The following is a 14,525-nucleotide window of genomic DNA, read 5'->3' on the forward strand; positions in this document are numbered from 1 at the left end:
ACCAACATGGCGGATTTTGTCGCCATCTACAGTTTGGGAGCATCACGTCCTTTTTTTCCTCCTTTAGCCTCATTCAATAAACTAAAATCTATTTATGTAAATATATAAAAGAAAACATTCAAACATCAATCCTCCCACATTAGCATGCAATGAGCTTATATTAATAAATATTTTAGTGCTCATTGTTTACATAAACACACAAAGGATCGAATATTTCACATCTTGCACAACCATCTGAGCAAAATGAGCTTTTTTGTGGGCTGCATAAGTGGACTTAATTAAAACCATCAGTATGTCTTGCTTTATGTGTCTTACAGTCACTTTGCTGTATTTTAAGTTAAGACTTTATTTTTATGTTCATTTTGATTTGCTATTTCAGTACTGTGACTAATTATCTCATCAATTTGACTAAAACAATTAATTTTGTGACATTTTGATATACTATCTGTTAATTGTATTCCAGATTATTTCTCACGTTCAACTTTGTTTTGCATAAAATTACAAGTGATTTATCTTTTTTCCCTATATTTCCACTTTAATTTTTTGTTTTTGTTTTGGCAAGATGTCAGCTTTGAGAGTAAATAGTGTTTCTGTGATACAAACTTTTATTTTATTCAGAAACAGCCCTTTCTTAAGGAGATAACTCCTCTGCTGATATGGAAATCTCCCTAAAAGTATGAGCCTTATTACCTCTAGCATGTGTTCGGACCCAAAAATGAATAATTAATGACAAGAATTATGTGATTTTTAAATGTATCATGAATGCTTTTCTTTCCGTCTGATATCTGATCATTTATTGGTTGTACAAGGCGACAGAATCAGTATCAAAGTGTTAAAGTTTTTAATTTGGTTTTGCCAAGCACACAGAAATATGATCCCAAACATCATCTTTACACAACAACACACAAGCACCAGAAACACCAGAAAATACTGATGTCATGTGTGAATCCGCTTCAAATCCTCACACTGAGCTGACAACAAATGATAAAAAATGCATTTCTGAGTAAGTTTTAAAACTTTATTCCAAAGTGTGTGAGCACAGAAATACACATTACAGCAACAGACATGTTATTATCACTTTTTGTTTTGGATCCTCTTTGAGGAAAACTGCATTTCTTTTCTGTCACTCCAGGCACTTACAGTATGTTGCTGCATTAAACATTTGGTTCTGAACATGGGGTTAAGTCCAAACAGACAATAAAAACTGCTGTTACATCTGTTAAATCGTCAGCGGTGAATATACTTTCCATATAAAAACATCTTAAAAGCATATTTTTTTTCCTTAAAATTCAATGTACACATCATTATCTTCCCATTCCCTCCCATCTCAGTAAATAAAACCAGGGGATAGTATCATGACTTACGTAAAATAATTACAATCTAGATTACAAAACAACAAATACAGACCAAATAGGAAGAAAGAAAGAAAAAAAGTAAAATGTGACATAATAATAAAGTCAGGGCTACCAGCAGAGAGACGTGCTAGACACAGCGGTCATAGTGGTTACAGGTCATGCAGTAGCTTTCACTGTCCAAGCATAGATGCACCAGTTTCACTCCAAACCAAACTTAATGTAAAAAAATTCAAATCTTGTCTTGGAAAATCCTTATCTATCATCACATTTATGGCTGAAAAAAAATCTATATTTAAAGCCTTTTTTAAAAAAAAATTTTTTTTGAACTCTTTCTTATCCAAGGACAGTGAAAAAACAGAGTGGAAAAAAAAAATCCAAATAACATAAGAAGCTAACAGTGTTACAGACTTTCGCTCTAACATGTTTTGCTGGGAAATACAGGAAGCACTATGTACAGCAAATAATTAACAATCTATCAGAGAGTGTGTGTTTTTGTTTCCTGCTGCAAATTTAGAGTGAATGAAGGGTGATTAAAAAAAAATACTAATTTGGTCACAATACAATGACAATCTGTGAGCGTGGAGATGGAGAAATATGCCCCTTTACTTGCCTTTGTTTGATGTTCTAACCCCATGTGAGTTCATATCAGTGCAATATCAGTCATTTCTTATTATTGTTCGTGACGCTTGTGTGAGGAAAAATGCTGACTTGCCTTTTTGGTTGTTCATTTATTGCATGCGATTTTATGAGAAGTGATCTCAAATGTTGCTTTTCAAGTCAACTGTCAGGGAATTGTAGCACCAGAGAGTCACATTGAGAAATGTGCAGAGGTCACAGGTCTGTGAAAAAATGCATAGTAAAGTTAAAGCACCACACTGGCAGTTTTGCATGTTTATGGCTAGATAATATGGTTACTGAGCATTCTTCAAAGTATTTTAGTCTTCGGGGTTTACACTCATTTCTCAGTGAAAATCAACACGTAAAGAATTGTAAGTTACTCAAACTAATAAAATTTACTTATTAGAGTAAACAGAGACAAAGAAAAAGCAAAGTTTTTGCATTTAAAAGCAGCCGTTAAATGGTTTTCTGACATAGATATTAATCCTACTGTATCTTGAATGGCATTCTGAATCTAATTACGCATTGATTGAAAGCATAATAAACTGTATTTAGAAGATCAATGTAGCCATCAGGATGTCACCCATTGGTTTGTGGACTACTGGTTTGAAGCCTAAGATCTGGAATGTTGGTCTATTGAAACGTGGTTAGTGAGGGATGAATTTGATTGGGTCAATCACAAGGTAGTCCTTCCCTAAAATACATTCCGCTTTATTGTCTATTTACCTCTAAATGGGACCATCACTGACAAATTTAGCACCATGCTGTAAGAAAAAATCTGTTAAACTAGTGACTGAAGCCATAAATTCATTAGGATAATGTTTAATGCAGGGTCATTTTCTGGCAGACTTCTGTGCAAACTTCTTTTGCAGCAGAGGAGTTGCTGTAGCGTCTATCTTTCATATACAGTCTATGAGGAGCTGAAAGGCTCTTGATTCAAAATACGTAACATATTTCAAGATAGCAACACCACAGCTACAATAGTTCTTTGTAATAAGAGTGTTTACACAGAAAAACAGCTGCTTCTTACTCTTTCTGTGGTCTGTTAAGGCACAAAATACAGTGCATTCAATGTTAACTATTATATTTTTTCTAATCTTGAGCAATTTGATTTTCAAACCCTTCAAAACGAATGTCAATCAGAATGCTGTCGTTACTCACGCAAAACATGCAAAACCACCAGTGTGCCAAGAAAGAGCGACGTCATGGTGATTAACGTAATATCAAGTGTAAGAAGAGGCGACCATTTCTCTAAAAATGGAAGTTTGAACCGGAATCAATAACATCTACTTCAGTTAAACCAGTTCAGGAAATCCTCCGAAGCACCACTTTCAGCTGTCCAGACCTTAAATTTGCGGCTCTGCTGTCTGAACTGGCCCACCTGAAGCAGCCCTGGTGTGTGACCGGTGCAGTGCTTTCCAAAGGGGCGGCACTCTCCGAGGTAGCCGAGAATGATTCTCGCCAAAAATCGTTACGAGAAAACACACGCAAAATTAAAAACAGACATAAACAATAGCACCATTGTCAGTGATAATCTGGAGAAGAGCAACCATACCGGAAGCCTTCTCTTTCCATTTCCTCCCTCCTGCTTCTTTTTTTAACAAGCCATTCATTCCTAAAGGGGACTAAAAGAAAACTCTGAAAACGGCACCAGTGTTGCTCAGTGAAGCAGGACAGGGGCTCATTTTCAGTCAGTCACATGTTCTGTTCTTATTATTTTTCATCTTGAAGTGTTAGTGTATCACCTCCTGATGTTTCCCTCCGCTCTTCTACCCTCCACCTCCGCCGCCTACTACAAGATCTTGCTGCAGACTTGGCAGCGGCTCACTTTGGAGCGCTCCTGGCCTCCCTTCAGGGTCTCCTGGGCTGGCGAATAGAGAAACTCCTGGCTGGGATCCACGGTGGTGAGCCAGAAGCTGTACTTGTTGGCAAAGTAGTGGCAGGTGCCCTTGGCCCCGTTGCACTCGATGAACGGAGTCGCGCGGAAATCCTCCAGGCAGGAGCCAGGAGAGACCAGGGATTGACCGCCACCCTCAGCACCGGCTGCTGTGTGCTGTGGTGGAGAAATTACCAGAGGAACGATTTTCATTAACACTAACTGCTGGAAAAATCAAACAGTTTGACAGTGTTGGTTAACTGGACACATGCATGTATATAAACGGACATCTCTGGTTACTTGCACATTACTAACTGCAGAGCTTTGTGCCTATTTGTGAACCATCTACACTGTTTTTAGCTTTAGTATATACACTCTGTACATAATCATGCCTTTATATTTTTTTTATATCTCTATTTCCCCTGTGTGCTCTGCTCTTATTTTTTATTTCTGTATATTCTGTTTATTTAATATGCTGATAGTTTCTTGAAGATCCTTTGGGATCAATAAAGCACCTACCTACATACCACCCACCTTAATCTTTACCTTCCTTCTGATTTTCTTTACTTCTTTCCTCTGCATATTTTTAAGATGAATTTGAATTGAAATTGTGTCCTTGCAACAACTGACTCATCCTGTTTTGTCTTGTGTCTCCTAAAAGCTCCATCTGGCTATGGATCAAACCACTTAAAAATCAAACTGTTAGTATCTGATGAGTAATTCAAGAAAAGTTAAATATGTTTGATTTGATTCTTTGTATTTTTACAGCTTCTGGATGTGATAAATGTCATCGTTTCTACAACTTTTTAAAAGGTAACATACCTTTCAAACTTTTTCTTCATTTTAGTTAAACATTTGACTGTCAACATAGCCACTGAATAGCTGGTTAACCTGTTAGCTTGCTTGCTTTCTCAGCTACATAACAGTTGGGTTTCTCAAAATCCATAGCACTACATTCATTTCTCTCTATACTTAATGTGCAGAGCAGAAGGAGGGTCAGAGATCACAGATGTCCAATAGGAATGAATGGACTCTAGTTGACTGGTACAGATCTATGTGGACTGTTGACCTACCATGAGGAAGGAGTATCCTATCCAGAGACTCCTCCAGCCGGGGGGACAGTTGGGGATGGTCATGTCCTGACTGTGGACGGCCACAGCCTGAGATGGAGCCTCACACACTGAGCACCTGCAGTGTTCATGCAACAACTGATTATTTACACACATGCACATGTATGATATCCTTGCTTATGTTGCAAGCAGCGTTGCATGGGTGCAGTTTGACAAGGCCTACACTACCTGCTGATGTACGGCTGTATCTGCCCCTCGGCCACGGGCATCATGGGTATGGGTGCGGTTGTGGAAAGCCAGTAGGATTTGTCGTTGCGACTGGCGTAGTAGCAGATCTCGTTGGGGGAGCAGTAGAGGAAGGGAATGGTGCTGAACTTGGGTAGGCATGACCCTGGTTGACCTGAGATACAAAGAGAGGTTTTGCACTTTTAATGGACCGTCTGCTGTGATAACCTGCTCACAACAAATGTAAACTACACCTGGAAACGACTGCTAGCATTACAGTTACACTTCAAATCCACACACAAGAACCAAGAGCCTAATTTTTAAGCTGAAGAATGGCAAAGATTCTAGTGTTCAGTGTTTACAACTGAAATAAAATCAGTTTCCATACCTAGGTCCTGGTTGTGTGCCTTCTCCTGCCCCTCCACGTACAGCAGACTGTATCCCTCCCACAGCTTGCTCATGCCCTGAGGACACATGGGAGGCTGGGAGTTCTGGCTGTGCTTCACCAGAGTGAAGCCGATGCCGAAACTGCGGCCGACGCTGCCGGGAGTGCCGGGACGACCGATGTTACCAGGGGGACCTGAAGACGAGGAAATAAAGGGACATTTGACCACATGTCAGAAATAAGAGGCAGCAGCTGCTTTTCAGGTAAACACAGAAATTACAATTATTTTGGTATGTGGAGATTAATGGGATAATAGAGAATATATGATGTATTATTAATAGTTCTGTGTTTTATATAGTCATATGTAGTATTTCAACATCTTGGCTTCAGTGGCCATACACTGCAAGACCTGAAAACATTCAAAATAATTGAATATAATGTGTTTTTTACTTTATACTTTTTGTGCTTCGTGTCATTAATTTGACTCAGCCTTCAAAATTTGGATTAATAATCTAAATTTTAAAATCGTCTTGTCGGATAAGTAACTTTACAGTTACATGGTATTAGAATTTCATATATTGAATTCATCAAACTGTCCCTGCAAGTGGTTCAAAGTTGAATAAACACATAAAAGGGACACAACATACATACACGTACAACAACATTCTTTAGTGATGAGGCAAGCTTTTGGCTGAAGAACAATATAAACACTCAATTTCTGTTATAGTTACAACTATAAAATCAAATAATGGTGAACATGTAGCAGTGTGAGTGTAAACCCTTTAGCAAACCCTGCTTTATCATCTACTTCCACCAAAAAACGACCATCATTTACAAAACAGACACCATAGCGTTTTGAACGAGACTTGAAACTAGTGGCTGAGACCATTCACTCAGTAGTTGTTGTATAGTAGTCATATTTGTTATTAAGGTAACAAATCAAGTGAGGAGTCGACTTTTTTTCTCATTGACTTCTATGCTATTAGATTTCATTTTGCAATCAGAGGAGTCGTCCCATGCTGGACATGAGAAACAATGCAGATTTAAGACACTTTCACACAGGCTTCATTTTTTAGACCCCAGAGGCTACATCCATATTTCAAATGCAATCTATGAGACAAAACAGAAAAAAAGTTGACAACAGTCAGACTAGTGACCTTGCTCTCCAGTGGGTCCAGGGAAGCCAGGAGGTCCACCATCACCGACGAGTCCAGGAAGACCAGGCTCTCCGGTCCTGCCAAGTTTACCGACTCCACCAGGACGACCATTAGGACCTGCAGCAGGACAATAGTTTACACTTATTTTCATGATCTATTTATTAAGTTTCTTTCTCTGCACTGTAAAGCACATTCGATGAACTGGACTATCCTTTATAACGACCTTCAGAAATATTAGATCAAAGGGTACATAAACTCTAAGTATAAAGAAATCATGCCACAGAAAAGCTACGATGGTTTATGTGGTTAAAGTCTATCATGCTAAAGATGGAATAGTTCCAACAGTTTGGGAAATTAAAACAATATAACATTTTCTTTCCCATTAAGAAATAAACAGACCATCACCACCACTTTTGCATCTGTGAGAAGCCTGTTAGCATAAAGTCTGGATGCAAAAGAAGGAACAGCTGGTCAGGTCTGTGTAAAGGTCACAAAATCTACCCATACGCATCTTGTATGTTCCGCAGTTAAGATGTTATATCACATTTGTTTAAGCTGCACAAAAGAGAAACATAGAAATGCCCACGTGTAGCTTTATCGGGGTTGTGCAGTGAAATAATTTAAATGCGTTCTCGTCTTTATGCTAAGCTATGCTAACTGTCTTCTGGCCCCTGGCTTCATATTTAATGACGATACATAAGAGTAGCACCACTCTGCTCATCTAACCCCTAGAAAGAAAGCAAACAAGCACAAAACATATGAAGTATGTCATGTTTCCCAAAAACTACAATGTGTTATAACGTGATTGAGACGTAAAAAATGGTGGGGAATAACATGTATTTAGCATTAAAAAGTAGAGAGGGTCTCCAAGTAGGTATTTTCAGAGTGGCACAAGGTATGAAGGTGTCCCAGTTAAAGAACACGGCAGCCAGACTTTCCTGGTTAATGATGTTTATTGTTGTGGCAGATAACTCTGTGCTGCACTGTGGATAACTGTGGCAAGCTGTGGTTCTTCATCACTTACACACAGCAGGTTAAGGAAGAACAATTGCAACATGCATCCACTTCAAACATGTGCACAGAAGACAACTAGTGAACAACTGTGCTGCTATGTAGAAACTACGGCACACACAAGATGCGTTCAAGGACATTACGTAAAAAACACAAACCTCCGATTAGCTCATCAAGGGAGGAAATACAACTATAACACAAGCCATACAACATCATGATCAAATATGAGGGCTTTCTAACAAGCATTACGCTTAACTTCAGCTTTCACCACTCACCGGGACGTCCGGGCATGCCAGGCTGACCAGGTTCTCCAGGAGTACCAGGGGCTCCACTTTCGCCAGGGAAGCCCTGGTCTCCGAAGGGACGACGGAACACTTCTGGTGGCAACGTGATTCCAGGGAAACCCTTCCGACCAGGAGGCCCTGGAGAGAAGCAGAAATAAAGAAGAAATGTGTGAGTGTGAAAAAGAGGAAACAATAGAGTGAGAAGAGGTGAAATGGAAGAAATTGGTAGGATGGAGAAGTTCTTTAGCATTATACCTAATCTCACAGAGGAGTGTTCATTCCCTGCACCACCATAATCCACTGATTAAATTCTATTCATGTAGAGTCCTCCTACCTCGTAATCCCTTCGGGCCTTTGCCTCCAAAGTAACCAGGGTCACCAGAGAAGCCTTTGAGACCAGGACCTCCGCTGAAGCCAGTCTCACCGCGCTCTCCTGAAAAGCACAAACACAATGTTTGCTTTTTTGTGTCTGTGAAAAACAAACATGGCTGCATTGTAAGTTCTTGTCATGTCACCTTTAAAACCAGGGCTGCCAGGGAGTCCAGGGCCTCCAGGGAATCCCGATTCTCCCTTTCTGCCGGGTGAGCCTGGGAATCCAGGCAGCCCTGAGTCACCTCTGTCTCCCTGGGCTGTTCCAGGACCAGGCGGCCCAGGAGGACCTGGAGGACCTTGGAAACCTGCAGGAGATGGAACAGCGTTATAAGGTGAAGAAGAGAGGAAAGAAAGGAAGGAAGGAAGAACAGACTGGAAGGAGAAAACGTATTTTACCATATTCTCCATCCAATCCAGGAAGGCCGGGGTCTCCAAGAGGTCCAGGGATGTCAGATCCAATAACTGCACCAGGAAGTCCAGGCCGACCGGGGAACCCAGGGAGTCCAGAAACACCTGATACACAGAAAAATGCCTGTCTGTATTTATCTTACACTCAGTCAGTGTTTTTACTTTTCCTCGAAGTCTTTCTCACCTGGCTCTCCTCTCTCTCCTTTTGATCCAGAGAATCCTGGACCTCCAGGGTAGGAGAGACCTCTTTCTCCCTTTGCGCCTGGAATACCAGGGGCACCAGGACGACCTCCTGCACTTCCACCTGAATACAAACAACAAAACGTTCAACAGCAGTTAATCTTCCTCGTCTGCAAACTGCAGCAGTCAGAAAAAAGCATTTTACACAGTATGCTATCAAATAGCTTCTGACTTTTAGACAGTGGGAGGGCTGCTCTCTCCTTGAAAGACTTGGCTGAGTCATTTCATTACTATGACCTAGTGTTATTCTATCTGTTGTGCCTGGTTACCACCCAAGGAGGTAGTCACTCGGACTCTGAGAAATTCTGTGTTTGCAAGCAGAGAGCTTTGTGGGGTTTAGCTAGCAATGGGCATCATGACGACTTTCATGGCTTCCAGCCAGAGCTCATGTGTTTAACAAAAGCCAGGATCAACAAGGATGATGTTCTATGTCCCAGTGGCATATGTAACAGAGCCGTGTGCTCATTGACTCAAACAGCAACATCAGTGCAGGACAATGATCCACAATTCATGTAATTGATTACTGATTGATAACACTGTCGATCACTGATTGAGAAAATTGTTCTCAACTTGCATCAGCAGCATCCTGCCACAAATTGTTCTTTGCCTTCATGACACCTGTGTTCCAGCAGACATAAACGAAGGATCCATGACTCAGTAAAGGAGATGCCAGTCTTGTTTGAAACATTGTCCACATAACATCACCACATATCCACAAATACAGTCTAGACAGTGTGTGTGTGTACTGAGGTCTGTACCTGGAGTTCCAGTGAGGCCTTTAGGTCCAGCAAGGCCATTAAGTCCGTCTAAACCAGGAGATCCAGGCAAACCTGAGAAAACACAACACTGTGAGTGTGTCTGACTGAAGGTGACGCTCATATTGTAGCCTGTTGAGTTGCCACATCTCATTTGGAAGTTTTTCTCTCACCTTTGGATCCTGGACCCCCAGGACCTCCAGGCAGGCCAAGAGTCCCATCTGGCCCTCTTCTTCCTGGGAATCCAGGCATACCCTTTGGTCCAGGGAAACCAGGAGATCCTGTTGAGGAAGAAACATGATGTCAGTATGTAATAGTAGCTTTCTATAAAACAGACTCTCTGGTGTTTTGAGGGACATCATGCATCTGGTCATGTTTATCGGATTATATGAAGATATGTCTCTCACCCATTATTCCAGGCCGTCCTCCTTCACCTGGACCACCCTTGGCTCCAGGGAAGCCTGGACTTCCTGGAAAGCCGTTGTCACCGGGGGCGCCATCGTTGGCACGACCACCTGAAGTGAGACCATCATTGTGTTTGGTCAAACATCCTTATGATATGTATCAGAAACGTCACAACTAGTGGACTTTGCTGATTTATTGTGATATAGTCTGGTAAAACAAAGGTTCTTTCATATTTTAAAGGTACTACTGGGGGCCTTTTTACCATTTTTTCAATGTGGATTTACACAATCTTCTCCAAATTCAAAGTAGCTTCTGCTGGTCCTGTTTGTTTCTTACCTGGGAAGCCTGAATCTCCTGGCTGGCCTTTAGCTCCTGGCCCTCCAGGGTAACCATAAGACTCTCCAGGTAGGCCTGAGCAACAAAACATATCAGTCAATGGAGGTTTGTGTATACTGGATTAGCCAATAACAGATTTGCTAGAGAACACATGTATGATGTTTCTGATATTTACACTCACCTTTGCCACCAGGTCGACCAGACTCTCCAGGGTTGCCAGGGAAACCAGGTGCACCATCATCACCCTTAAAAAGTCCATCCAAACTTCAATATCACTGCCTGAACTTGCTGCATATTAGCTCTGTAGTATGTGTGTATTTTCTTACCCGTGGTCCCGACATGCCAGGGAATCCCATGATTCCAGCTTCTCCTTTTGGTCCAGGAAAGCCTGGAGTTCCGGGTTGTCCAGGGAACCCGGGCTGTCCTGGCTGTCCTTTACTCTGCTCAGCAAAGCCAGGAAGTCCAGGCAGACCCTGACGTCCAGGTAGACCCGGCAGACCTTTGTCACCTGTGAAACCAGACAAAGACGTGCTGTATGGAGGGAAACTACAGACTTTCATCATCAATATTTTGACTGTTGATAGTTAATGTTGCTGTAAAGTTGCTAGTTGATGCTGTATGTCTCGTTCAGGTCTAATTTTGAGGAGGTAGTGGTACCTCTGGGTCCAGGGAAGCCAGGAAGGCCACTGCTTCCGGGGAACCCAGGGTCTCCTTTCTCCACCAGCCCTGATGGAAGAGGAATACCAGGCAGGCCAGGAAGGCCGGGGTATCCTCTCTCACCTACAGAAGTGCAAACACATGGATGTTTTTGTAAATGGCTGCTGATCATTTCACCTGACTGGTACTTTTCTGTGGTGCTCTAAAAACAGCAGCAGCTACAAATATTAATTCTGAACTGATCCTGATGGTGTCACCATCCTCACTCTACCTTTCTGTCCAGGGAATCCAGGTCCACCTGGAAATCCATCTCTTCCAGGGCCTCCAGAAACCCCTTTACCTCCAGGAAATCCTGGAGACCCGGGACGACCTGGTAGTCCAGGGAAACCCATTACTCCTGAGAAACCTCTTTCACCTATGGGAGTGAACAGAAAATCATTATTTGTCACTATCCTCTACAAAGGTGAGAAATCACTGACAAACAGATCTCTAGCCTACCCTTAGTTCCTGGGATTCCTGGAATTCCCTCTCTAGTTCCTGGTCCTGGAGGTCCGGGGGGTCCCCTCAGCCCTGGTGACCCAGGAGTGCCAGGCAGTCCTGGGGTTCCTTTCATTCCAGCAGGCCCTGGGAAACCTGGGTCTCCTCTGTCTCCTTTGCGACCAGGGAAACCTGGTGATGGACGGATGATGGATGATGAGACGGGAAAAAGACAGCAGTCACTTAATCGTCATGATCTAAATTTTAAATGGAAATATGGGAAATGGTTCCAGAGTATCAGTCTGGAAGAAACTGTTTATCATATGAATGTAAATGTCATTTATTCACATTCATAACATGTAAGTGAAAACAACAAATACTGAGCAAGAAAAAAAACTTACCTATTGTACCTCTAAGGCAATGCTTATTAATACAAACAGAACAAAATCAATTATTTCTATTCTGAATACACACAGCAACACACATACACACACAGCAGATAGCAATGTAATCACACACTTTACCTTACATTGTTTTACTGCCTTGATTAGGTTGCAATTGCACTTAAATTGTAGAGCAGACAGTTTTCATGATGCCAATTTAGACAGTATTCAGGGAGTTTAAAGATCTAAATATTTGCAAGAACAAATCTTTAATTGTGGTGCTTTCAAGTGCAATTCCAGACTGAATTAGTGAGATTCAACCACCTAAAGTTTGTCCTACAGGAGAACAAACTAAACACTACTGCTCACATTGTTAAAAACAGGACACATTTTCAACACATCTTTAAGTTGGAAACCATATCTGCCACAATCTAGGACAATGCAGGGATGTGTTGAAAATAAAAAGCCCTTTTAAGAGTGTAAGAAAGCCGCTACGTTCAGTGCAAGAGCGATCAAGTTAAATAGCGTCAAAAAAAGATTTGTTGTCACACAAATGTATTCTGGTTAATTCAGTAAACACGTGGCTCTGATTAGATGTAAATATGCAGTATATTTGAAGGTTAGTTCTGGCTGCAAAAAAAAGACTCAAAAAGAAAAAAAATCACAGAAACATTTCCTGAGAAATGTTTTGGTGCTGAATCTCTCACAAATAAAATATCCATCTTCTTCTCTGAATGAGTCAGAGTTGGGTGTGATGAAAGAATTGCCTTCAAGCGCCACAGTTTCAGGCGTCTTTTTGTATTTTCTGATGGTGAAGATGACTGAAGCTTTTACTTGTTGGTGCAAACACAAAGATATGAGTCAGTAACTAAGAAACATTGCATTTAAAAGCTGGAAAATCTCTTTTAAAAGAGACAAAATGAGCAAACATTGACATCATAAGTGATGCACCAAGAACTTTTGTGTTTTTTTGCTGCAGAATTACAAAATACTAATTAAATACTTGTAGATGAAAGATGACTGAAATTACTTTGAAGGTGTTTTTCTCTGGCAGAAAATGCTAGCAGAGTGATAGACATAGCAACATGACTAACATCACACCTCCTGAGGATTTCTACAAGGACACCAGCTCTTTTCTAAAAGATCTTCAACTGGAAGTTCTCAGAGTGGCTACAGAAAGAAGCTAGAAAAACATAGGAGCTGGTGCATTGCCTTTTTAATAGGAACAAATCAAAATATATGCTCATAAAAATGCTATATGAATGCTCAGCTTAGATTGAACTCTCTCTTATAGTCCTTTTATGGTGTACTGAAGGACACTGGAGGACACTGAAGGACACCTCTTGTCATGAAATGCTCTGAAACTGTCACCATATTGTTGGATTCTGTCTTGACTTGTTTGAAGAAATGTAATATCAACACCCCAACACAGACTCCATGTTCACTAAATGATGGAGATGGACATTTGTTTGCAGTGTAGATGAGGAATAAAGCAGCATTCAAACACTTCAGCTGGTGAAGTGTTTGGTCTAACGCATGAACAGCGAGAGGATGGAGAAACGGAGGGACGGATGATGGATGGGGTAGGGAGAGAGTCTCACCTTGGCAGCCTACAGCGAATGACCCAACACCAAGAAGAAAATGATGGAGGGATGAGAGGATGGATGGAGATGATGGTGGTGGTGTATAGGAAGGAGGGAAGAAAGAATGATGGAGGACAAGTGGGACAAAGAAACACACAAAAAAGAAGAAGAGGACATTCTTTTGGGTGATGCAGAGTTTAAATAAACAACAAAACGGGCAACTGGTGGTGAAAGAAACATGATGACAAAAGAGAAGGATGAACCAACACTAATAGAGGGATGAGACGTGAAAGAAAACCAGCCGAGATCAAACAAAATGATGTATCTTCTTTTGCTATCGATCGAAAGACATAAAAAGCTCCATTTTTGGATATACTTGAGTGTAAAAAACTGAACAGAAGTCTGGTTAGTGAGGGTTGCTGAATGTTTCCTCTCACCTGGAGGTCCGCTCAGTCCCTTTGCACCGGGAGCTCCAGGCCGACCGGTAATACCACCAGTCGGATCACCTGGAGGTCCGGGGAGTCCAGGAATACCAGGCAGACCGTCAACACCACGCTCCCCCTTCAGCCCGGGAACACCAGAACGAGCATCGAAACCTGACGGCAGAACCAGGAAAACCATCATTACTGAGGCTGTTTCTTCTGACTTACTTTCGCACTTCAGTTCCATTAATGCTGCTTTGTTCTTCTGCTCCAACACATTTCAGAGGAAAATATTTTACATTAAATTAGTGATGGACTAATTATCAACCTGGCTCATTATCAGAGGAACTATTCAGCGTTTGTCCGCTTATCTTTATGGATAAGTTTTTAACCAATTTGCAAAAAAATACATACAAACCTACACTACCGTTCAAAGGTTTGGGGTCACCCAGACAATTTTATGTTTCCATTAAAATCCACACTTTTATTCATGTGCTAACATAATT

The 14,525-nt window shown here is 41.3% G+C and overlaps 1 protein-coding gene across 3 annotated transcripts in view; it reads right to left on the reverse strand.

Moving 5' to 3' along the window:
* Positions 1-1,004: 1,004 nt before the first annotated feature.
* Positions 1,005-14,525, reverse strand: part of col4a6 (collagen, type IV, alpha 6) — a 145,952-nt gene continuing 132,431 nt past the window's right edge. For all 3 annotated transcript variants that reach the window (XM_035952917.2, XM_035952916.2, XM_023280498.3), the window contains 20 exons: positions 14,035-14,193; positions 11,653-11,823; positions 11,426-11,569; positions 11,155-11,277; positions 10,824-11,005; positions 10,679-10,742; positions 10,498-10,572; positions 10,164-10,271; positions 9,930-10,037; positions 9,760-9,831; positions 8,946-9,065; positions 8,750-8,866; positions 8,497-8,658; positions 8,316-8,414; positions 7,973-8,119; positions 6,687-6,803; positions 5,533-5,724; positions 5,148-5,319; positions 4,923-5,037; positions 1,005-4,026 (listed from right to left, as the gene is read on the reverse strand). In XM_035952917.2, the coding sequence (XP_035808810.2) occupies positions 3,766-4,026; positions 4,923-5,037; positions 5,148-5,319; positions 5,533-5,724; positions 6,687-6,803; positions 7,973-8,119; positions 8,316-8,414; positions 8,497-8,658; positions 8,750-8,866; positions 8,946-9,065; positions 9,760-9,831; positions 9,930-10,037; positions 10,164-10,271; positions 10,498-10,572; positions 10,679-10,742; positions 10,824-11,005; positions 11,155-11,277; positions 11,426-11,569; positions 11,653-11,823; positions 14,035-14,193 (2,708 nt within the window). In that variant the 3' untranslated portion in view covers positions 1,005-3,765. The remainder of the gene's footprint in view (positions 4,027-4,922; positions 5,038-5,147; positions 5,320-5,532; positions 5,725-6,686; positions 6,804-7,972; positions 8,120-8,315; positions 8,415-8,496; positions 8,659-8,749; positions 8,867-8,945; positions 9,066-9,759; positions 9,832-9,929; positions 10,038-10,163; positions 10,272-10,497; positions 10,573-10,678; positions 10,743-10,823; positions 11,006-11,154; positions 11,278-11,425; positions 11,570-11,652; positions 11,824-14,034; positions 14,194-14,525) is intronic.

Source organism: Amphiprion ocellaris, chromosome 23 (assembly GCF_022539595.1).
Source record: "Amphiprion ocellaris isolate individual 3 ecotype Okinawa chromosome 23, ASM2253959v1, whole genome shotgun sequence".
Lineage (NCBI taxonomy): Eukaryota > Metazoa > Chordata > Actinopteri > Pomacentridae > Amphiprion > Amphiprion ocellaris.